General features: G+C 40.3%; 1 protein-coding gene across 5 annotated transcripts in view; it reads left to right on the top strand.

Annotated features, from left to right (window-relative positions):
* The window catches only part of LOC150086120 (kinesin-like protein KIF3B), a 297,164-nt gene that overhangs the window by 94,760 nt on the left and 177,943 nt on the right, over window positions 1-24,461 (top strand). For all 5 annotated transcript variants that reach the window (XR_016546957.1, XM_090373729.1, XM_090373728.1 and 2 more), the window contains 2 exons: window positions 5,363-5,446; window positions 19,622-19,701. Coding sequence is in view for 4 of the 5 variants with exons in the window: in XM_090373729.1 (XP_090229855.1) it covers window positions 5,363-5,446; window positions 19,622-19,701 (164 nt within the window). In the remaining variant the exon portion in view is untranslated. The remainder of the gene's footprint in view (window positions 1-5,362; window positions 5,447-19,621; window positions 19,702-24,461) is intronic.

The following is a 24,461-nucleotide window of genomic DNA, read 5'->3' as shown; positions in this document are numbered from 1 at the left end:
TTCCTGGTACTGGTTCCTGTAGTTCATGGGTGATGATGAAATCTAGAATATTCTTTTCCCTACTTACCATACTAAATGCCAATAATACACTCACTCACTCACTCACACACACACACACACACACACACACACACACACACACACACACACACACACACACACCATACTGAAACTCATCATCCCCTATCTCTGGGTGGCACCACGTTTCTGTAAGCCCTATAATGTCAGCTTTACTTATCCTAACCAGCAGCCAGTTTCAAGTCCACAATATGACTTATTCTTCATAACTGGGTTGTCACTATTGCAACAACAGGGTACCTGCCCACCCACCGATGAGTAAGCCAACAAGCTTCGAAATGGTGCCATCTGGGTGGTCGTGGTATCTGCTGAGAATAAGTAACATTGGTCTTTTCCACTGGAGAAGCAATACTTATTCAAAGCAGTGCAATACCTTGGCAACTCATTGTAAAGGTTGATTCACAATATGAGATACAATTAAAACAATACCAATTATCGACTTGAGCAGTTCATTACAAACAAAACATGGTGCAAAAACGCTGATTGTTCAGTAGCGAATCTTAAGTGTAGTCCCATTGCTTCATGCAAAATACTTAGATTTTAGTAAACCATTTGATGAGAGGCTGCCATAAAAGCTGGAATATATTGGAAATTACTGAAAAGATCCTAAGTGGATTGAGGAATGGTTTGAAGGACAGAATACAGAGGGTTGTTGCAAAAGGTCACTCTTAAAAGTGGCCAGAGTTGTAGGTGGAGTCCTTCAAGGGTTAGTGCTGGGACCATCTTGTTTCTAATATTGATTAGGAAAGAAATGATATGTTGAAATTTGCAAATGATATGAAGATTAGTTACAATAAAAGCCATGCTGAACTCCTTTCAAAGGATTTGGACAGGCTTCACGGATGGGCAGAGAAATGGCAGTTATGTGTCAATGACAATTACATTTGGGAAATAACAATCTGAGAATAATTTAAAGATTGGGGGAGGGGCTGATGGATGTAAATGAGGAGAGATTTGAGTATTATGAAACAGTCAGGCATGAAGCATTGCAAACAGGTGACCAGCGAGATGTACATTGTCTTATGAATGATTTACTACTATACCTTTGTATATAGGGAGTAGATGATTATATTCCTGTTGTACAAGTCAGTGAGGCTACATTTAAAGAATGTCACTCAGCTTCTTGAAAGTGTCCAAAGATGGGCAACACTTATTGTGAGAATAGCCAAGTGACATCCATATGAGGAGAAGCTGCAAAAATAACTTCTCTTGTTAAGAGAAGCTGATAACTTAACTTGTTAAGTTATCAGCCTGTGCTCAGTGCCTGATAACTTAACTTGTTAAGTTATCAGGCACTGAATCCTAAGAGGTTTACTTTTGATCAGTATGGTGTTGACCATTGGAACTAATTGGTTAATGTACACACACATTTTACATTTTTGGCACATTTGAAAACAATCATTTATGATTTATATATAAAAAAAAAAAATAAAGAGCAAAAGGCAACAACATTTATGCATGAACTAAGAGAATTTCATTTCTGTTTATCTGCCACATTGTCGATTCATTCCTCCAACCAGCACATGGCAACAAACATAATATCTAGTGCTTCAGTTAATGTGGTTTATAGATAGCCTGTGTGATATGCATTTAAAAAAAAAAGTAATAATAATAATTGCTGGATTTCTATTGGTCTGATTTTAATTAAATTTGGGAAGGCTCAACAAATCTTTCAAAAATGGGCTCAAATATAAAATTTTGTGAAAATCTGTCAGTGGAGTAGTCATTACATGTGAATGGATGGACAAAGAAATAATTGTTCAATTTCTATTGGTTCAATTTTAATGAAATCTGGGATAGCTCTACAAATCTTTCTGAAAGGCTCAAAAAAAAAATGTCATGAAAATTCATTTGTTGGGAGTATAATTATTACATGAGGATGAGAGAAAAAAAAAAAATGTCAGATTTCTATTGTTCCAATTTTAATAAACTTTGGAATGACTAGACAAGTCTTTTTAAAAGACCAAAATAGTGAATACCCAAATTAATAAAGCCTAAAATAAATAAAATTTTATAAATGCCTCCACTGGGAGTCAAGTTGTTATGTGCAGACAGATGGACATGTTTAAGACAATAGGTACAAGGTTGCATTAAAACTATGGCCAAACCGGCCGTGGCTGGGGGCCTCACCCGAAGAGGGGAGGGCCTCATTTTCAGTGTAAATATTTCCTAAAGTAGTGATAAAAATTTCTAATAGTAATAATAAACCAAGAAAACGTATAATATAAAAGAATACTAAAATTTTATTCTTATACCTTTTTATTGTACAATAAATAAGTTAAGAGTCTATTAAAATTGTTTTCATTGTTACTTTATTTTCAAAGTCAAAGAACATAAAACATTTTGACCTCTTATTTTGAATTTTTATCAAGGAATTATTATTCACAATATAAATATAAAAACATAATGTAGTATTTGTATATATATGTATATATTAAAGGGGCCTCAAATTTAAATATCGCCAACGGTCTCTTTCATCCATTATCAGTCCCTGAATAGGTATATTATGAATATAGTAATCGTGGTATATGATGCAAGAAAGCAAGTGTATGAGCTTATACAGCATCAGCCAAAAAAAAAAAAAAAAAAACACACAATTCTCTCAATGTTTGTCCAGTTCCTCCTTAAATTTATTTAACCTATCAACTTCCATGACAGATGGAAGTTTGTTCCAGCAATTAACCACCCGCTGGCTAAAGGCAAATTTCCACACATCTATTCTACAGCTGTCTTTCCTCAATTTGAATTTATGCCCCCTTAGGTTCGTAATCTGAACAAGTGGAAGAATCCCATCAGAATTCAGCGTGCTCAACCCATTCGAGGCCTCAGATCACCTCGCAGGTGCCTAGTCTCCAGCGGCTGCAATTTTCAGAACTTAAGCCTCTCTTGGTAAGAGGATCCCTTCATTTCCCTCACCAATCTTGTTGCCCTTCTCTGTACACGCTCAAGCAAATCTGCATCCTTCCTGAAATGAGACCTCCAGACCTGTATGCAGTACTCAAGGCAATGTCTTATACAGAGGGAAAATCACCTCCTTTTCCCTGCTAGCAAAACTCCTGTATATCATTGAAAAAACCCCATGACCTGCTCTTGCAGCCTGTCTGCATTGTTTAGAAAACTTCATATCTGACTGCACAATTACTCCCAGGTCTTTTTCATTTTCTACCACCCTAAGTGTGGTACCACTTAGGGTGGTAGAAAATACGTTCTTGGTACGTTCTTCTGAGGTTACTTCTATGCATATGCAGTAATTTGCATTTGTCAATGTTAAACTTCAGTTGCCACTTCTCAGCCCATCTTCCCAAATTTTCTAGATTCTGTTGCAGTAGCACACTGCCATTACTGTCATTAACAACCCTGCCAACCTTTGTATCATCTGCAAACTTCGACACTAAGCGTGATATACAGGGTGTTCGGAAAGTCACTGTGCACTTCTCTAATCATATTTTGTTTATATTTCAGATTTTGATCCCAATGTGGTTTTAACAACTGAAGAACGTGTATGGCTTGTCGAACATGTATTCCGAGAAGGTAGTAGATACACAGATGTGGTGCGACAGCGATTTGCTGACATATTCCCAGATACACCTGTTCCACATCGCAATACAGTTCGTAACCTTGTCGATAAGTTTCGGGAAACAGGAGCAGTGGATGATGTCAAACGCTGTGGAAGGCCAGAAAAGCTATCGGAGGAGAAACTGTTGGATATTTCTGACAGTATGCTGCAGAGTCCATCAAAATCATTTTGAAAGTTAGCTGAGCAGCATGATATTGGTCTTGGAACTGCTCATAAAGCCATCAGAAATAAATTAAAGCTCTTTCCATACGAAATAATGGCGGTACATGAACTGAAAGCAACTGATCATGAAAAACGAATACACTATTGCAGATGATTTAACCGATTTATCGAAGAGAATACAGCTGATATGTTGGATGTGACCTTTTTCACCGACGAAGCATGGTTCCATCTCTCGGGTTATGTTAATTCGCAAAATTCAAGATTGTGGTTATCCGATAATCCTCACACTTTGCCCGAAACACCCCTACATGATTTCAAGGTTGGTGTGTGGGTTGTGAGTTCCAGACATCAAATTGTTGGTCCTATTTTCTTTATGAACACAATAAACAGCAAGCGCTATTGTTTGGAGATTCTTCACACCTTCATCGGTCAGATGACAAGTGACGAAATCAATTACTCATAGTTTCAGCAGGATGGTGCTAATGCCCACAGATCTATGCAGTTATTAAAGGAATGTTTTGGAGACCGCATTATTTCGACATACATGTGGCCCCACGCTCACCAGATCTAAATCCACCAGACTTTTATCTATGGGGAGCAGCAAAATCTGCAGTGTATTGAGCTTGTCCACACACACTGGATGACTTGAAAGCAGCAATAACAGGATTCATTCAGTCTATTTCAAGCGAGCAACTGATAGTGGTGTTTAGAAACAAAATAAGAAGGATCCAAGCCTGTATTGATGCTAAGGGGGGGGTCACTTTCAACATTGTTTATAATTATCATTAATATTTACCTCCTGTATTCTATATTGAAACACATCTGTTAATAAATATATAAGTACACAGTGACTTTCCGAACACCCCGTACCTTCATCAATATCATTGATAAATATACAAAACAACAGTGGACCCAACACCCGAACCCTGTGGGACTGCATTAATAACATTAGACCACGAAGAGCAGCGCCCATTGATTACCACCCTTTGTCTTATCCCACTCAAACATCCTTTTATCCATTGTAGCAACTTACCCTTAATACCATTCTGCTCCAATTTGTACAGTAGTGTTCCGTTCTCAGCAGTGTCAAAAACTTTCCTGAAATCCAAGTATGTGATATGAAAATTATTTTTTGCATCCAGTTCCTTTGTAACCACATCATAATATCCAATCAAATTGGTCAGACAAGGCTTTCCCTTAACAAATCCATGCTGTTTCTGAATTATTGCTGCAGCCTTGTCTAGATGATCCTGCAATGCATCTTTAACCAGTGACTCCATTATTTTAACCAGTACAGAAGTTAAACTAACTGGTCTGTAATTACTCGTGTCACCCTTCGATCCCCCCTTGTGAATGTGCTAATGCACCTAATAATCTGTGATTTGGTTTACTTCAAAGTAAACTGGATCCCAGATTATTCTAGATTTCCCAGATTTCATCTTTTTGCCTTTATAATTATTGTCATATTGCTGAAAGCTATGTTGAATAAGTAATATTTAAAAATTTTTCTTCAACTTTATAAAAACCCATTTCTGCAATTTTCAGGAAGAAATAAGGGATCTTCTTTGTAAGGAACAAACTAAACGATGTGAATTAAAAGAAAGACCTGATACTGGAGTTTATGTTAAGGTGTGTATTAAGAATTCCTTTGTAATTGAGAAAGTAATTTATTTTATTTATGAATATTGTTGCGAATAATTTTCGATGCATGTATTATATATGTTTTCATTTATGGAAGTTATTTCATATTTAACTGTCATTATGAATATGATATTTAACTCTTAGTGTTTATATTATATTGACCAATACACATGTGCACACATGCATGCACATACACAGTGTTCATGCCGACCGGGCTAGCCGAGTGGGTAAAGTACCTGCCCGGCAACCCAAAGGTCGCGGGTTCGATTCCCGCCTCGGGCTTGGATCAAAGTACTGCAAAAAACCTTGGGAGGTGCAATATGGCCACAGAAGCCGATGCGCCAAAACTAACAAATCAAAAAAAAAAAAAAAAAAAACGCAGTGTTCATAAAATGGCTGTTCTGTAAACATTGTGTGTCTGCTGATGAGTGCCCTGAGTGCCAAACAAATAATCAGAGTGATATTCAAAGCAATATCAAAGCATTTTCTCTCACAAAGCAGTCTATTTCAGACAGTGTTAAAGCCTTCTAAAGTAAAGAAGTTAGCCTGCTTAAAAGAAAGGAAAGATGTCTTTCTCGTGTGTGTATATATATATATATGGGTTTAGCAATAAAGTTCCCAGACTGGCTGGTGCAATAAAAAGAACACAAATTTATTCTTATTCAAAGTAATCACCATTTGGTTGAATGCACTTATTACAACATCCAAATGTTTCTGAAAAGAGTCAGCAAAGCCATCCAAATAGATGACGTTCAGTTCAGCAGTTATGTTCTTCTTTATGGCCACAACATCCTGAAATCTCTTTCCTTTGAAGGCAGTTTTCACCTTGGGAAAGATGAAGAAGTCTGATGATGCTAGATCGGGAGAGTACAGTGGCATGTTTTATCAGAAATGTCTTCATAACAAGTGCGGAATGAGTGAAGCATTGGTGTGCAACAAGAACCAGTTCCAGTTGCCTTTCTCTTGAAATTGCGGCCTCACCCAGGAAAGGCCCTTCAATAGTTTTTGAAACACTTGTACATAGAATGCAGCATTTACTCTCTCCCCTTCAGGTACAGATTCCTTGTGAATCACACACCCTGTTTGTTGAAAAACATGATTGTCAAAATTTTGATATCGGATTTCTGTAAACAAAACCTTTTTAGGCCTTGGTGATGATTTTGTAGTTCACTGCATGGGCTGACACTGTCTCTGGGTCATACTGAAACACCCAACACTTATCTCTAGTGACAATATTCTCAAGGAAATTAGGATTTTCTTGACAAGTCTGAATAAAGTCTGCATGATGACACTCTTCATTGCCTTGCTCATTCTTCAGGCTGGGTGTCACAGATTTTGCAAATACCTTCCTTTTCCCTAAATTTCCATGCATAATTTGACAAATGGTCTCCTTATTCATATCCAACTCAACAGTCATCATTTTGAGGGTCACACAGTGATCTCTTGCCACAATTTCCCAACCTTTTGCAACTCTGGCCACATTTTGAGAGGTTGACAGATGCCCACTTCTTGGGTCATTACAAACATCCTCACATCTGTCTTTAAACCACTTATATCATTCAGACACACTGGTATGACTTTAAATTTCATCACCATAAGCAATTTTTAATATTTAATACATTTCTGTTGCAGATTTCCCAGTTTAAAGGAAAATTTGATATATATATATTTTTTGTTCTATTGCAAAATCATGACATGGAATGTTAATGCTACTAATGAAACTGGTTGTTACTTGCAACCTGTCATTAGTGGATCTGTTGGAAGAAGTTTGGACTACAACATATAACTTTTGTTTATTTTCAAACTTATTGAACATGACCGAAAAAGCACCAGTCTGGTAACTTTATTGCCACTCCTTGTATGCATTTAACTAACTTTAATACACTGTCTCCTAACCTCCTCTCCTTATCACTTAGTCTGTGATGACACTGCTCCTACCACTACATGGCAGGGCTGGAAACCTGGGAGAAGAACGCAACCTTCCCACTGCTAAAAGGAGCCAGAATGGATCACTAAAGTTTTCCATCACTCGAGCCTTTAGTCTCTAACTCTGAAAATGATCATGATACATCACAGGCAAAACAACAGAGAACAGAAGTATTCCAGAAGAAATCTACCTTTTCTCTTTTTCCACTCTCAAATTAGCCACTCTGTAAGCTCCCTCTCTCCATTTCGGGTGTATTTCAGTACCAGAAATGTCTTGAAAATGTGGGATCACTTTAATTGGTGAAAATATTCTGTTCCAGAGATCTTATAGAAACCACAAATTATAGAAATACTGAACCTTTACTGATACTTACAAATTTTGCAGGTATTACTATTAAAGTTACACTTCATGCCACACTAAACTCATTGAAAAGTGTCCTTGCTGAATGTGTCTGAAGAAGAACTAGTTGTACAGGTAAGAAGAATTAAAATCAGAAAAGATGGGGAACTCATAACTGCACACAATATAATTCTTACATTTTCTACTCCAGTCTTACCAACAACAGTTAAAGTTAAAGCTGTTGTATACAACTATACATTCCAAACCCCATTGGGTTCTTTGAGTATCAAAAGGAAATAGTTTGTAGAGGGGACTCATTGTGCCCCAAATGTGGATCCAAAGAACAAACGCAAACTGATTGTACAGCACAAACTCCAATCTGCCCAAACTGTAAAGGCAGTCATCCAGCTTATTCCAAAGATTGCCCCTCTCAATGTGGATACCTGTACGTGGTGAGAGGACCTCCCAGTGACACTGCTGGGCCTCCAGAATAAGCATCTCTGGGATCCAATGCCTACAGTCTAGGTTACAGGTTAACATCATGAGAATCTGGCATGTTTGCCATGCAGTGCAACCGATGGAATTCAGAAAGGGGTATTCTGGTGGTTGAGGGCCCAGCTTCAACACACCACTTTGGCCCCAGCTTTGACAAGACAGGTGATCCTTGATAGCTTGGCCAGGATCAATTGGTTAGTGGGTTCACCTGCGAGGGTCAACCGTGTCAATACCATGTCCCTACCCTTATCACTCAAATGACAGGATTCGGGCCGGCAGTGTTGGGTATGCCATCTGGGTAGCCCTGGCATCCCACTTCCGAGCCCATATATTGCTTGCTGGGTAGTGGGCATCCCTTTGGGCTCTGTGCTGGGTGGGGAGCCCAGGCACTGAACAAAATTAAAAAAACTCTTGAATCCTGATAAAGTTATTTCTTCTAGTGCCCCAATCTAGGCCCTCTCTGAAAATTTTATCGTTGACCCAGATAATATCACTTCGGCTAAAAGACATAAAACCGAAGTCATATCAGGTCCAACACCTTGATACCTGACAACACGATTTTTATCTCCAAGAACTTAAATACTGTTTTTAACCAATTTTTATGTGTAGGTTTTGAAAATCACCACACCATGATAGTTTCATAACATGTCACAGTTATTAAATAGAGTGGAAGTTACATTTTGCCAAAATGCCAATTTCACATAATCTAGCCAGTAATGTGTGACATACTGATTTATTTTAACAGATATAAACTAATTCTTTTAATTTTAGCAATCGATAAACATTGTGTGCCTTGTGATAAACATAATCAGATAAACAAAATAATGGTTCTTAGATTCAACTTACGATGCAACAATTTACAATTTGAAGAGAGCACACTTAGCGTTTTTGGTGAGGATTTTTGTAGGCTGTGCCAAAGTTTTCCAAGTAGGAACAAAGGAGCAAAGATTTCAGTGTTTCAAAAAAGACAAAGTTTTCGAAATATTTTGCTATGGAGGACAGCATGGGTTTTTGCAAAGACATTATTGGACTTCTGAAAGAACTAGGTATCATAAGTCAGATGAATGGTGTTTATCTATAGATGCCTCAAAATTAAGTTTAAAAGCTGTTTTTCTTCATAATGGCAATGAACTTCCATCAGTTCCTGTATTTCATTCAGTAAAGTTATGAAAGCATGTCTAGGGTTCTACATGCTATAAAATACCAGGATTATGGTTGGAACATATGCAGTGAACTTAAGGTTATTGGTTTGCTGGGGGGGGGAGGCAGGCTTTCACAAAATATTTTGTTGTTTTTTTTGTGTGTTTGTGGGACAGCCATGCAACAAGACCCCAGGAGCTCACATCTAGTGAGTATGGGCTTGGCACACCCAGGGTCTTGAGCTGGATATGATCATTCTTCTTTTTCTTGGTGATTCCCTTCTACTCTCTCTCTTGGGGTAATTCAGAAATTGTTTTTTTTTTTTTGGCTGGTGCAGCATAAGCCTCAGGCTTCCTTGCACCATATGGCTAATGATAATAATAATAATAATAATAAAGAACATTATGTTGTGCAACATTTGGACAAGTGGGACAAGTTTGTACCAGGACAATATAATGTAAAATATATTCCTTTAGTGCAGTCAAACAAGGTTCTTTTTCCACCCCTGCACATCAAACTGGGATTGATGAAAAATTTTGTGAAGGGACTAGATAAAGAAGGTAATGGATTTGCATACTTGAAGTGTGTTTCCTAATTTAACATATGCCAAACTTGAGAAAGGAATTTTCATAGAACCTCAAATTAGAAAACTGAAACACAATGTGTTTGAAACTCCGGTTAAAGGAGATTGAATTGGTAACTTGGTGATCATTTAAGGCAGTAATACATGGTTTTCTGGGTAATAGGAAAGAAGAAAACTATGAAACGTTGGTGTCTAATTTATTCAAGTTCTACAAAAACATGGGCTGTCGAATGTCACCGAAAATTCAATTTCTTCATTCCTATCTCAGATTTTTCCCCGAAAATCTGGGAGATGTGAGTAATGAACAAGGGAGTGGTTTCATCAAGATGGAAAAGATTTCACCACGATGGAAAAGCAGTACCAAGATAGCTGAGATCCTGTAATGATGGGAGATTACTGTTGGTTCCTTGTGAGGGAGAGTAAGCAGGAATACAAGAGAAAATCCTTTAGTAGAAAACATTATTTAAGGACAATTACAGGTATGGTGATTATATATTATTGAAATATAACTATTTTGCTATGATTTATGATATTTTTTCCAAAGTTAAATGAGTTGTAGAGAATGTATATTTTTTTACACGTGTATTACAAACTTGAATTATACATATATCCTTCTATTTTAACATTAAACGTTGGTGTATCTTTTGATGTAGACGTGATAGAGAATTTTTATGGTGATGTTCTTAATCAGTGCATTTATTTTCTCCAGAATCACATATTTTCATTGCGAAGGTATGACAAAAAATATTTTTTGTTGGCTAGTGTAATTCATTCCACTAGTGAGAAGCCCTTAGGAAGAATATCACCCTTCTTTATCCAGAAGGGTTTGCAGGCTCTCCTAAATCTGCCAGAAAAGGTTTATTCAGGCAACATACTTATACAGACCAGAAGTGACAAACATTCAGAACAGCTCCTCCGAGCTAAATCTATGGGGGGAACCTTTATAGCTATCAACCACAAGACACACTCTTCCCGTGGTGTCATTGCTTAATGGGATTTGGTGGAAGTGTCAGAAGAGGAGGTCTGTTCTCACTTAAAACCATAAGGAGCGATAACTGTGAAATGAATATCCATGTATTGGGATGGGAAACTTTTTCCAACCAGAAACATCATCTTGACATTTTATTCCCCAGTATCTCCTAATGAGATTAAAGTTGGCTATATTAACTGTCCCTTGTGTTCTTACATACAAAATCTTTTATAAGTGCCAGAAATATGGACACTCGCAAATGGCTTATCATGGAGCCATTTGTGAGTGTCCGTAAATGGCTTGTCGTGGAGCCCTTGCATGCGCTCGCTGTTCTGCAAAGGACCATGAAACCACATCCTGTTCAGCTTCAAACCCATTATGCATTAACTGACAAAGAGAACATCCTGCTTATTCACAAGTATGCCAGAGGGTGGAAAGAAGAAAAAGAAATTCAATGACTTAAGGCAGAGCTGAACATATCATATCAGGACGCAAGAAAAGTGGTGAAACCTATGAATACAAACAAACCTACCTATGCTCAGAAGGTAGCAGAGAGATGTTCCATTGGAACTCAGACCAAAAGAGTCATTCACTCCCATCGCAACCTACCTGTTGTTAACAAAAACCCCATGCAGAAGTACCAGTCAACTGCCACTCATATATCCATGCCTCCTAATGCTCCATCAGTGCCAAAAGAAATTGCTGGAGAAAAGAACAAGAAGCCCGAAATACCCTGTAGTTCCCAAGAAAAAAAATGGATGTCGAGGAGAAAGAGGTACCAGATTCAGTCTTGGAACTCTTTGTGGAGGAGGAAATGGATACAGGACACTGTCCATACTTCCACAAAATAGATAAATCTCAGACTGAGAAAAATAAGTTCTCAGCACCTTTGAAGCCACCTGATAGACCTATCAAGCCAAAATAATGGCTAAATTCCTACAATGGAATTGTTGTGGATTCCACGGAGATACTGATGACATCAAGGCCTTCTTGCAAAAGCATGAGCCAGTCTGCTTTTCTTTGCAAGAGATTTACCTAAAGGTTAATGATGATCCCACCACGCATAACATCACAATTTTTTGTAAGGGTAGAATTGTAGATGGTCCTGCTCATGGAGGAGTGGCTATCCTTGTGGGCAACCAGATCCTAGTTCAACCTTTGCTGCTTACAACCAGTATAGACCGTTGCAGTTTGCTTTACAGTGGATTTTTTTGTTAACCCTCTGCTCTTATTTATTTGCCACTTGGGACTGACATCCCCCAGAAAGAGCTTGATGATCTTGTAATGCAGTTGTCTCCCCTTTTCTTACTTCTTGGGGATTTTAATGGACATAACAACATGTGGAGTAGTGCTAGCACCAGTGGAAGGGGACGAGTCATAGAGCATATACTCAATGACCTCTCACTCCTAAATGAGGGAACAAACACCTTCCACACACCTACCCGTATGTCTTTTGCCATTGATCTTTCTATCTGCTTCCCTTCTCTCCTCCCGTCACTTACTTGGGAGGTGGAGGAGAATCCGTATGGAAGTGATCACTTTCCTGTGATAACCACCCTAATTAATGGGAGACCATGTTTTCCTGTTATGCTACTGTGGTGGAAGATTGATTAGGCTGACTGGAATGCCTTTCAACATCAAGCAAATTTTGACATCACTGCAGTCAGTCAGCAGCCTAATCAATAATGCAGTTATGTACATTACAGAAAATATCGTCCATGCAGTTGCAATTGCAACTCCAAAAACATCCACCCGGTTTCCATCTTTCCCTAAACTATAGTTGAATGCAGATTGCACAGCAGCAAAAAGACTCAAGACAAAGTAGGGGGATATTCCGATGATATCCTACCACATCCAATCTTATAGCCTTTAAATGCACACGAGCCAAAGCACACTACATCTGCTGCCCGAGTCAAAAGGGCAGCAGATGTAGTGTGCACAGGGGAAGCATTGTCGAGGTCACGTTATGTCAAGGATCTGGGTATATTCTTACCATGTGTACGCCATATCCAAAAATTTCATTACTTCATACAGCATGCCCCCCCCCACTTTTTCTTATCTCCAACCCAAGCACAGTACTAAGTACTGTAGGTTCTAATACCTCTCGTGTTTGGGGGTGTCATAAAAAAAAAAAAAGTCTACTTTATGTATTTTTTCACTATATTTTAATAGAGTATTATTTCTTATGTTTCATTGGTAGTTGCAGGATTTATTTCAGTATGCTTATTCCTGATGCACAAGGCCTTTTTGCTAATACAATTATGTTAATACAACCCCTATAAATGCGTCGGTGTGGACCCAAATTCTATGTGCTCCGTGTGTACGTTTAATAGTGAATGATATTCCCTATGAACTGTTCCATGTGTAGTATCTACATGATCCTTAGGATACCAGGTACATGGTGACATTCATCTTTGACCTGTGTGTTAATCAGGTAATTATTTATTAATATTTTTATTAATAGTAATTGAACTATGGACGTGGGCCATAATACCGCCTGACCTCGTTTCAAGATGATTGTTAATCTCCATGAAGAGAGCTATTTGACCGGATAGCCTCAGGAGTCGAAAATGGTCACTGCCCCACCTCTTGGAACTCTAATCTCTTAATTCAGCAAAAATACAAAGCCGCTTACTAACGGCAATAATGACTCAGGCTGAGAGCACAGCACTCGCAGTAACTGCTGGGACATGCGACCTTTGCCACGCCTCGGCAGACAAAACCTTAATCTGTAGCAAGTCAAAGCACAGAATATGCCTGTTATGCTCGGGGTATTCAAGCCTCTCTCTCTCTCTCTCTCTCTCTCTCTCTCTCTCTCTGTCTCTCTCTCTCTCTCTCTCTCGCTTGTCACTGAGCAAAAGGAAAGGGTTCTTGGGGAAATGTTGTCTAAAGAGTAAACAAATAGGTACCACGGCAACAGCAATTAGAAAAGGTGATACCCCCCCCCTCCAAGAAAAGTAGTAAATGCATCTGTAGAAGTACTTCATACTTTGGAAGAGGGCAATTCCGTAATCCTGTAACCGCTGCACAGATATGCAAAACAGTGACTTGGAGGATAAAGAAAGCAATTTTGATAAAGAAGTTACACATCATTGGAATATGATCGAGACCGGGCAAATGACCCACCAAACGATGTTAAGGAAAATGCTGGGAGTTCACAAATGCAGCCCAATACAATCAATGAAAACAAATCGTGTTATCGTATCTCTCCTGACAACTGCCAGTCGTCGCAGCTCTGTGAGTGAACAGTCATACGCCCCACATCTCAGCAACCTCACTAATAGCCTTAGCAGCATAATAGCGGAAGCATTTACACAATTTGTTTACCCTGTTACTATGCAGGCTGAAGAGTATATGCACAATTTAGAGGAGAAATTTCCAAAAATTTTTGAATGTTTATCTGCTCTACTCAGTATAAACCAAGAACTTCATGCACAGAATGAGGAAATTAGAAAGGAAATGAGCTTTTTGAAAAACCAGATGATAGACCTGAAGAGCAATATTATGCTATCGGAGAGATCCGCATATCAATCGTCTCTGCGGGGTCCTCAGACCTCAAAACCAGCTTGTAGAAATCTGGATACCATATCTTCTCAATTTGAAAAAGGTTGTGTCGACCATGCATCCTTCTCCACGACTAGCTCTCGTGTTAAAGCTGATAACCAACCAGAACACGCAGTCGTGAACACGCCACCCATTACTCTCTATGAACATAATAGAGAAACAGAATATTTCATTGAACGCTCTTCTGAGAGAAATAAATCATATCTAAACGCACTCAAGCTAAACCTGCCCCAGGAAACAATAGGTGGTGATGTGCCACCCAACGAAGTTAGCTGCGATCAGCACATAAATAAAAATGCCACAGTAAACACCCTTGAACTGCACCCAGGAAGCCACTTGTCAACTGGTCCTAAACAAGACCGAACCACTGCCAGGCCTGCAACCAACTTGGTGATGGGTGCCGAACTGGGAAATAACCAGACTACCAAGTGCAAGACAGCCAGTAGAAGCAGTTTAAACAGGAAGAAAATCACGGACAGGCACCACATTAGACTCGAAGCTTCGGCCTTTCAAACGGGATGGTTCATCACCCAGACTCCCCCCCCCCAGCAGTTTTTGTCTCACGTTTGGCCCCAGACACGTCAGAACAACTCGTTACAGATGTACTGATTGAGGAACTACAATTAGAATTAAAGATTCAGAGATTGAACACTTGAAACACAGCATATGCTCTTTTTGCATCTATTGTGATAGAAGTCAGTTTGAAATGATTGGAACGTACACAAATGGCCCCTCGGCACCATCATCAGGCCATTTTATGAAGCACGAAGTAGAAAAGAAGTGATATTCATAAACGCTCCTGAGATGTGTCCACAACAGTCCAGACTCTGACAATATGATGTATCTCTATTCTCCACTAACAACCTAACTGCCCCGCATGGGAATAGCCGTAGGAAAAACAAGGTAAATCCATGCTTTGCCCTTAACATACCCACAGAAAAGTGGCTCCCAATGGTGATTGCAAATGATGAGATTGAAAATCACCCAAAATCTCTGTCATCTCTCTCCCCGAATTTTGCGATCCCTGTCATGGTTTCAACATATCGAAGACCAGCAACGCATCACAGACGGATCAGACTGCGTACATCCCTCGCCACGGTAAAGAGAACGGCTTCATTCCAACTCCTATTCCAAAATGTGCGATCCACGAGGAATAAACTGAATGAAGTTGAGGAGCTCTTGCTGTCCAGTTCAATGGACGTGGTTTGCTTCACAGAAATGGCTTGACCCCAATGAAGAAACACTTTCCTTTACTTGGCCTGCAAGGTATCAGATGGTGTGCATGTCTAGAGAAAACCGGAGGGGGAGGAGGAATTGCAATTTTTTTCAATGAGCAGGTATTTTCTATCCTCCACTCAGTATCGAGCCAGTCTGACTCTTTCGAGGCAGTTCTAGTTACGCTAAAACCTAAAAACAATAACAGCCAGAACAATTCTCTTGACATTGTCGCAGTGTATATCCCACCGGTTCTAGACGCACAAGTAGTTGATGAACTCCTCAATTGGCTGCTTAACTATCTCAATTCATCACTGAAACATGTCATGTGTGGGGATTTCAATCTCCCGAATACTCAGGGAAACCTCAAGCGGAGACTGAGTCAGTGTCTAGGTATATTAGGTCTCAAACTGGTTAGCACACCACCCACAAGGGGCGAAAACGCATTAGACCTTGCATTAGTGTCAGCAAATTGTGTGGCTAATCAAAACCCTACAAGCAACATACTGTCTGATCATAACCCTATCATTCTCTCTCTGCAAATAGAAATGCCCATCACTTCTGGAAGAAGGAAAGTCACAACCAAAACAATTAGAATTACCTTAATCCTGAAAAGTGTGTTTATGCGGCTCAAGCAATCCCATGGGATGTCCTTGAGGAATGCGATCCCGAACTCGGAATTGACCTGATGACAAGATGGATAGCCGCTGTTTCTCTCTATGCTGCAACGAAGAAACTAACCATCACAGAGCATTCAAAGGCCTGGTGGAATCCAAAAGTCTCTGGAAGTTTCCACATTAAACAGAATTTGCACAAAAAGTGGAAAAACAGGCTCACCCCTGGACAGAACTGCCTATTCCCGAGCTAGGGCGCTTTTTATTCGGAACAAGAGGGAGGCGATAAAACTTCACCTAGAGGATATCATAAATAAGCGGAAGCCCTTCCATAGAATTCAATCAGAGGACGCCATTGACTCATTCAATATGAGTAGCTGGCTCGGCCATATAACTAGGTTCGCTGCTCAGCCAGAATCCACTACGCCCATGGAATTCCCAGTCAATCCGATTTCGACAGACCCCTTAAATTCAGTTCACCTCACCAAATACCCAGCTGATCAACGCAATGAATAGCTTAGCACCTACGGCCGCATCAGGTGTCGACGGAATTCCTCAGTTTATGCTGAAATGCCTCAGTACATTTGTTGTTGATCCTATCCTGTCGTTATTTAACAAGATCCTTAATCAAAAATTTTTTCCTCCTATGTGGCATGTCTATCTAGTAAGACCGCTGTCAAGATCCACTGCTACAAATCTAGTCACCACCACTACCAAGATCCTCAGGGCATTTGAGCACCGTTCGGAAATCACCGTTATGTATATCGATGTCCAGGCAGCATTTGATTCCGTATTCGTTCACGCATTGGCAAGGCTACTATGTGAGTATTACCTCATTGGTGGAGACGTGCTCTGGTTTATTCAGACAATGCTGGAGAACAGGACCATTATTGTTCGCAATGGCAATCTGCACTATACCAGGACTACTACAGCTGGAGTCCCACAAGGAGGGGCCCTGTCCGGAATCTTGTTCTCAGCTGTTCTCGTGCCATTTGTGACAGGCCGAACTGACATCCTCACCTTTGCCGATGACATAAAACTATTTACTCCCATAAACCCTGGAGACACTGCTGAATACATCAATACCTTAATCCTTCAGAAAATCTGGAACCTTGAGGCTTTCCTCTCCGGTTTTGGACTTCAAATCAATCCTGAGAAGTCAAAACAGTTGATTTTTGAAACAGTTGAAACAGATCTGTGCGTTAATTTTGATCAAAAGCTCTCCTTCTACCGCACATAGACCACTTGCAAATAAAGTTCTGTCGACTCCAGTGGATGATTAAACAACAATAATGCACGTCCATGACCAGGCTGTTGGGTGCAGATATATTAAGACGTGTTTATCCGGTCATACTCTATGGCGCCGAAGTCTGGACTTAAACTGCTACGATTCATCTTAGATGGATTTTCGCGGGGGAATTCTGGCTACTGAAGTGGGCCATATGGAAATTTCGGCTTCCCCCTACACCAAGGACCACCCAGATGGTGGCAGATCTCAACATCAGACGTCTTCCTGCCATCATTCACGAGAGAAGACTCGTCTTTGCCATCAAAATGATGGTCGGCATTATTTCAGTACCAGATTTCTGGGCTAACTGCGGATGGAGGATCCCAATCCCAAGCCTTAGGGCTAATCCAACCCTACAGGCCATTCCAAACCGGTTAAAGCTAACTGATTGGTTCCTACCTGTACAAATGCTACAAGACATACAGTCCTTGGACGGCGACTTCTATAAATTCGCAGTCGACAAGGAATATAGGCAGAAAGTACTCGGTCGACTTCCTTCCCAGGATCACATCAGAGGACATTAGAACCTGCTCCCGGAGACCTATTCATCACTGCCTTGAATCTATCATCCCAATGTTCAAACCTTTCAGGAGTCGTAATGCTTTTTTTTCCCCCCTTTTTTTTTATTATGTTGTGTGATTTCTTTTATGTAAACTCCTGGCTTGCAGCCATGAAGGGAGTTGTATACAGCAATGTGCTTTCTGTATATAATAAAGAGTTCTTCTTCTTAATACTCATAGCAGAAATGCCATCTCTAGAAGATTAACTGCCATTTACTTAAAATATGAGACTGTGATTAAATTGCAGGTTAATGTTTGGTAATTGAATGACTTTGACCAATGGTGATCTGCCAAATGCAATATTAAAGAAATAGGTTTAAAAGTAGTGCAGTACCAGGGCAATTTGTCTGTGACAGTATGATTGTTTCACCACTGGATAGTCATTTGGAGCAGTCTTGGTCCCATTAGACTAGAGGAAATTCTAAAGACCTCTTCAGTCAAGACTCTACTTAGTTCATCTCAAGTGGAGATAGTAGGAGTTCCCCTCCATGAGTTGTGTTATTTTCAGTCCACATAACACAAATTGGGCCATGAATACACAATGGCGCAATATAGCCTAAGTTTCAGATTCACCTAAATACCTAAACTGCTACGACTCATCTTAGACGGATTTTTGCGGGGGAATTCTGGCAACTCATTGTGAAGGCAAAGTTTGTTATGTTGAGAGCATTAATATCACATTATCAAAGCAGTTTGAATACAACTAGCCATGAAGCCATATAGTTTGAGAAAATAATCCTCCTCTGCATTGTTTGATTCTCTGAAGAGACACTTTGGTCCTTCCAGATCCCCTTTTGTTCTGACTGACATAGCTTGGGTTTATGCTCTTTAGAAATTACTGTATTTATCTACAAGTCAGCTTAAAGCAACTAATATCATTTTTAATGAAATAACATCACCCAAACTGCAAGCTCTTTATTAAAGTTCAAGGTTGCTGTTTGATGAGTTTCAAAACTATTTAGTTCACTCATCAGACAACACGGTCCAATTTTACAACTGTAAATTCTGAAAATGAAAAGTTTTATGCACACTTCTCTCCTTTTTTTCCCAATTTTATAGTCTATAACCATTCTGGACCGAAGATATATGTATTATATATATATATATCTTTGGTTTAGACTGCCATTTTGATTTTATTTGACAATCTATCTTCTTTTCTTTATAAGTCTAGACTCTGTAGACTCCCATTTTGAAGTTCTATTATAGTTTATATAGTTTTATAATATCATATAATTCTTTATCAAAAATGTTGCAATATATATATATATATTTTTAAACACTTACTTGATTTGTTTTAAACTGTTATTTAGTTGATGCATTTCTCTTCATCAAGCTGTTAGAGTGATTATAAATTTAGATTTATTAATGATAATTATGTAATTTGTTAATATTGTAATATTGTTACATATAAATATTACCTAATAAAATTTTTAATTTTGTTTTTTTTATATAATTCTTGAAATTCTAGGATTTAACAGTATTTGTGTGCAAAAGTGTGAAAGAAATTGAACATGTCATGTCTGTTGGAAATCAGAACAGAAGTGTAGGGTAAGTATATAGATAACTTATTTAGTATTAGAATGGCTAAATGTTGCAAGGAAACAGACTTTGCATCAGTCAATAAATAAAATAAAAAAAATCTGCAATCATTCATTAGCATTACCATTAGCATTACTAGAGGCATACAATGCAAGAAAGCAAGCTTATGCAGCATCAGCCAAAAAAAAAAAAAAAAACCTCTCCCATTTCACCTTCCATTCGTTCCAAATGCCTGTTCAGCTCAGCCTTAAATTTATTAGGCTATCAACTTCCACAACAAAAGATGGAAGTCTGTTCCACCAATGAACCATTTGCTGGCTAAAGGCAAACTTCTGCACATCCATTCTTAATCTGAGCAAGAGAAAGAATCCCATCAGCATTCAGCTTACTAAACCCATTCAAGGCCTTATACACCTCAATCAGATCACCTTGCAGGTGCTTAGTCTCCAGGCACTGCAATTTGCAGAACTTAAGCCTTTCTTGGTAAGAGAACCCCTTTGTTTCACTCACCAATCTTGTTGCCCTTCTTTGTATTCGTTCTAGCAACTCCTTCCTAAAATGAGACCTCCAGACCTGTACTCATTACTCTAGGTGTGGCCTGACCATTGCCATGTACAACGGGATAATCACCTCCCTGTCCCTGCTAGCAAAATTCCCATATATCATTGACAAGACTCCATGACCTGGCCTGGCAGCCCTATGATCTATGACATGCTGTCTGAAACGAAACTTCATGAGATCCAGACTTTTTTTCATTGCCTCAGAGTTAATTTATATTTGTAGTCTCTGTTTCATATCTTCAGAAAGGATATGCCTCTCTTGTTCATTTTACTGATCCTGTTTGAAAAATTACACACATCAATTAGATCCACTGCCCATCCAAAGATGTCTAGTTATTAATATCTGTAATCCATGCCTTCTAAACCATTTTTCATGTGGATGTTGATTAGCACCCTTCACCCCCCCCCCGCTTTACTTCAGGTATGAATTCCAGACCTGAATACAATATTCTAATTGCTGTATTTTTGAGTAGCAAAGCATACGTAAAAACAGAGGAAGTAACATTTCCAGCCACTAAAACAGAAGTAAAGTACATATTATAAGGTATAAGGTATGTTCGTGTCAGACGGCGCCTGGGATTTCTCCCATCTCCGTGTATGTTCGCTGTATCGAGGACAGTACACTGTCAAGCCAGAGACTTGAAAGTGTGTGGGTCATGTCTGTGCAGTGTGATCTGTTGTGCCCATTGTTTGTCCAGCTTATTGGCCGCCTGGCCCCTGGTGGGGCCATACCTTGCCACGTGGAGGCTAGCCGGGTGTCCAGCATCATGACGAGTTGCTCCGGCAGGTCCTGCCACCTAGTTTCCTGGGATTTCAGTGGCTAGGACCTAAAAAATAAATAAATTAATAAAAAAAAAAAATAATAATAATAATAAATAAAATAAAATAAAATAAAATTAATAATAAAATTTAAAAAAATTAAAAAAATAATAATGATAAAAGTAAAAAAAAATAATAAAATAAAAATAAAAAATAATAATAAAAGTAAAAAAAAAAATAAAATAATAAAAAAAAAAAAAAAAAAAAAATATATATATATATATATATATATATATATATATAGGCGTTTGACGTTAATTCTTAAGGAGATTGCTGTTAGCAAATCGCTGGTTGGGGTTGAACGCTAGAAAGATGTGTTAAAAGGCCTAATAGGTCGGGCAGAATTTTCTTGTTATTAAATTTAGACCTGTGGGCTATACGTTAGATGAAAGATAAAAGTGGGAGGAAGGGGAGGCTGAAGACTGGGGGGGTAGAAGTAAGGGGTCGATAGAGGACATGACCCCTGCTAGGCAGTATGACATGCCCATGCCACACCAGAGGGGAGTTTGGATGGCGGGTGGGGGAGACGAAGAAGAGCTATCTCCCCCTGCCATGGATAAGGTATACAGTTAGAGTGGGGGAAGAGACTGAAGACTGGGGGGGGAAAGGCAGAAGCATGGAGACGATAGAGAAGGCGACCCCAGGTGGTCAGTGAAGCAGGCCCATGCCTCACCAGGCGAAGAGATGGGTTGGCAGGGGAGGGAGGAAACAAAGCATGTCTCCTCTCCCTCCTGCCCGGGATAGGGAATTTAAGATGAATAGGGTAAGGGTATCCCATTCAGCTCGCCATATAGCATTTGGCAGCGGAGCTGCTAGTGGTTCTAGTCCGTTTCCAGGAGCGATCGGACCGAAGCATGATCGGTCATGGGGTGGTTCCCGTCCGTTCTGCAGTCTTTACCGTCAAAAGGTCCGGGTTTGCTTGTCGGCGTTTGTGGGGTCTTTCTTGTGACATTTCCCATCCATGTGGTGTTTGCGTCAATGTTGTTTATAGAGTCATTTCTCATTTATTCAACTTTAGGGTCCACTTCAGGGTTTAGTGCCTTGATTATCGGAGACCATTGGATTCAGGCGTCTTCCACGGGATGATTTCCTTCGAGATTTGTTCATTTCCTTATTGTGTCAGTTGTTGATTGCGATTTGCTGCGATAAGAGCTCTCCGTCTTGTGAACAGGGCCAGTGCATAGCTGGAGAAAGCCTGATATTCTTCCTTGGTGTCCAAGATGTGGTGCTCCTGGCCGTATGGTAGATACTGTATTTTGGTGATGAATGTGCTGCGGAGGTCGTCATACAGCTGGCAATCATGAATGAGGTGCTGCCAGCTCTCCAGCCCCCCGCAGGTGCAGGTGGGATCTTCCTGTATTCCGAGTAGGGACAGCTTTGCATTCAGAGCTCCATGTCCTGTCAATAGGTATGTGACTTGTAGGCCCGGGGAAAACCAGGGTGGGAAGTTCGGAAAAACCCGGCCAATGTTGGGCAGAAACTTTCTGGTGATTTCGCCTTTTTGCGAGGTGGCCCATCTATCCTGCCACATCTGCAGCAGGTGAGCATGCAGCTTTTTCTTTTCCATAGTCTTGCTATTGATGATGTCGGTGGTGAATCCCAAACATGTCTGTGGGATACCCTTGTCCAGGTGGTGCGTGAGGCCCCGTCGAATGATCTCTAAGTCCAGTGGAAGGACACCAGCAAGGACTTGCAGGGCATGCGTGCTCACTGTGCTGCAAGCTCGAGTAATGGTCAGAAGGATTGATCGGTGAATCGAGTCAATGATTCGTTTATTGACAACAGTTGTGGCTTTTTGATACCATGCGCCAGATGCATACGTGACTATTGGGGTGAAGATGGTTTTATAGAAAAGACGTACCACCCGTCTGTCTAGGCCCCAGTCTCTGCGAGTGACTCTGGCAACCAATGCAGTGTATCGTCTGACTTTTGTACGCAAATATTTCAGGTGGTCCTGAAATGATAGATTTGGATCTAGAATCATGCCTAGGTACTTCAGCTGCTTTGAGAATTTAATTGTTTTCTGGTCAATCTTGATTTGTGGAGGCCGCCTGAGGTTGAGGCACCCCTTGAGCAGAATGGAGTTTGTCTTTGCAGGGGATATTCTAAGTTGATTTTTCTTTGCCCATTCCTGAAGGGCGGACAGAGCCCGGTTTGCCAGTGTCTCCAGTTGTGTCCTTGAGTCCGCTGACACTGTTAGTAAGAGGTCATCAGCAAAGGCCTGCGATTTTACCTCGTCAAGGTCTATAGCTAGGAAGGAGTCCATTACTATGTTCCACAGTAGTGGTCCAAGGACCGAACCCTGTGGACAGCCGCGAAATGTATTCTTGGAGGGGTCCCATAGGGAGCAACAATCCTGATGGATCTGTTTGTGAGGTAGCTCTTGATGACCCTGTAGAGGTTGCCTGGGATCCCAGCAACCCGAAGCCTTGCCAAGATGCTTGGCCACCAAAGTGCATCGAAGGCCCCAGCAAAGTCCACGGCAATCACAAGGAAATACTTCTTGGTGCATCTTGTTACTTGTTCTTGTAGGTGTATTAAGGCATCCACAGCTGAGCGACCCCGCCTGAAGCCAAACTGGTTGGGTGAGGCCAGGCCAGCCCTGTCATAATATTGCTCTATTCGTCTATAGAGAAGGCGTTCAAGTAGTTTACTTGCAACTGTGAGAAGTGCGATCGGTCTGTACGATTCTGGGAGGTGTGGTGGTTTGGTCGGATTTTTCAGGATTAGTTTGACGTTTGCTTTCTTCCACGAAGTCGGGAAGGTGCCACAGTGAAGACAGAAGTTGAAGAGGTTGAGCAACAGGTTCGGGGAACACTGTACTGTCTTTTTGATGATTTTGGGCTCCAAGAGGTCTGGTCCAGGGCATTTATTTCCCCTAATGAGGGTGGCAGCACTCTTGAGCTCCTCCATGGTGAAGTGAGGTTCTGTCGTTGCTGTTTGATAGCTTTCATTTTCTAAGCAGAGTTGGATCTGCTCTGTTGTCTCTGGTTGTATAGCCGGGTGGAAGACTGTGTCCAGGATATTGGAAATAGTCTGCTCCCAGGTTGTGGACATGCCTCCTTGGGTCAATGTTGGTGGCGGCAATAACTTCCCCTCGGGGGAGTTTATTCTTGGTCAGTTTGTAGACGATTCCCCAGGGGTTCTCATTTCCCATAGTGGAGACCATGCGCTCCCAAGATTGCTGTTTACAGCTTCTGATTTGGGCTGTGTAAGTGTTCCTTGCTTCTTTGTAGCGTTGTCAGAGTACTTCAACCTCTGCCGTCGGCCAGGAGCGCCTGGCCCGCTGAAAGGCCTTTCTTCTGGTTTGTGTTTCTTTCCGGAGTCGTTGCAGTTCTAGGTTCCACCACGGCACAGCCCCAGGGGTTGGATTTTTCTTTTTAATAGCGA

The sequence above is a fragment of the Mastigoproctus giganteus genome, chromosome 5, assembly GCF_048544385.1.
Source record: "Mastigoproctus giganteus isolate SK-2022 chromosome 5, ASM4854438v1, whole genome shotgun sequence".
In the NCBI taxonomy this organism is placed as follows: Eukaryota; Metazoa; Arthropoda; class Arachnida; order Uropygi; family Thelyphonidae; genus Mastigoproctus; species Mastigoproctus giganteus.
Note: the sequence above shows the minus strand (reverse complement) of the source record. Positions and strands in the feature narration are given on the sequence as shown.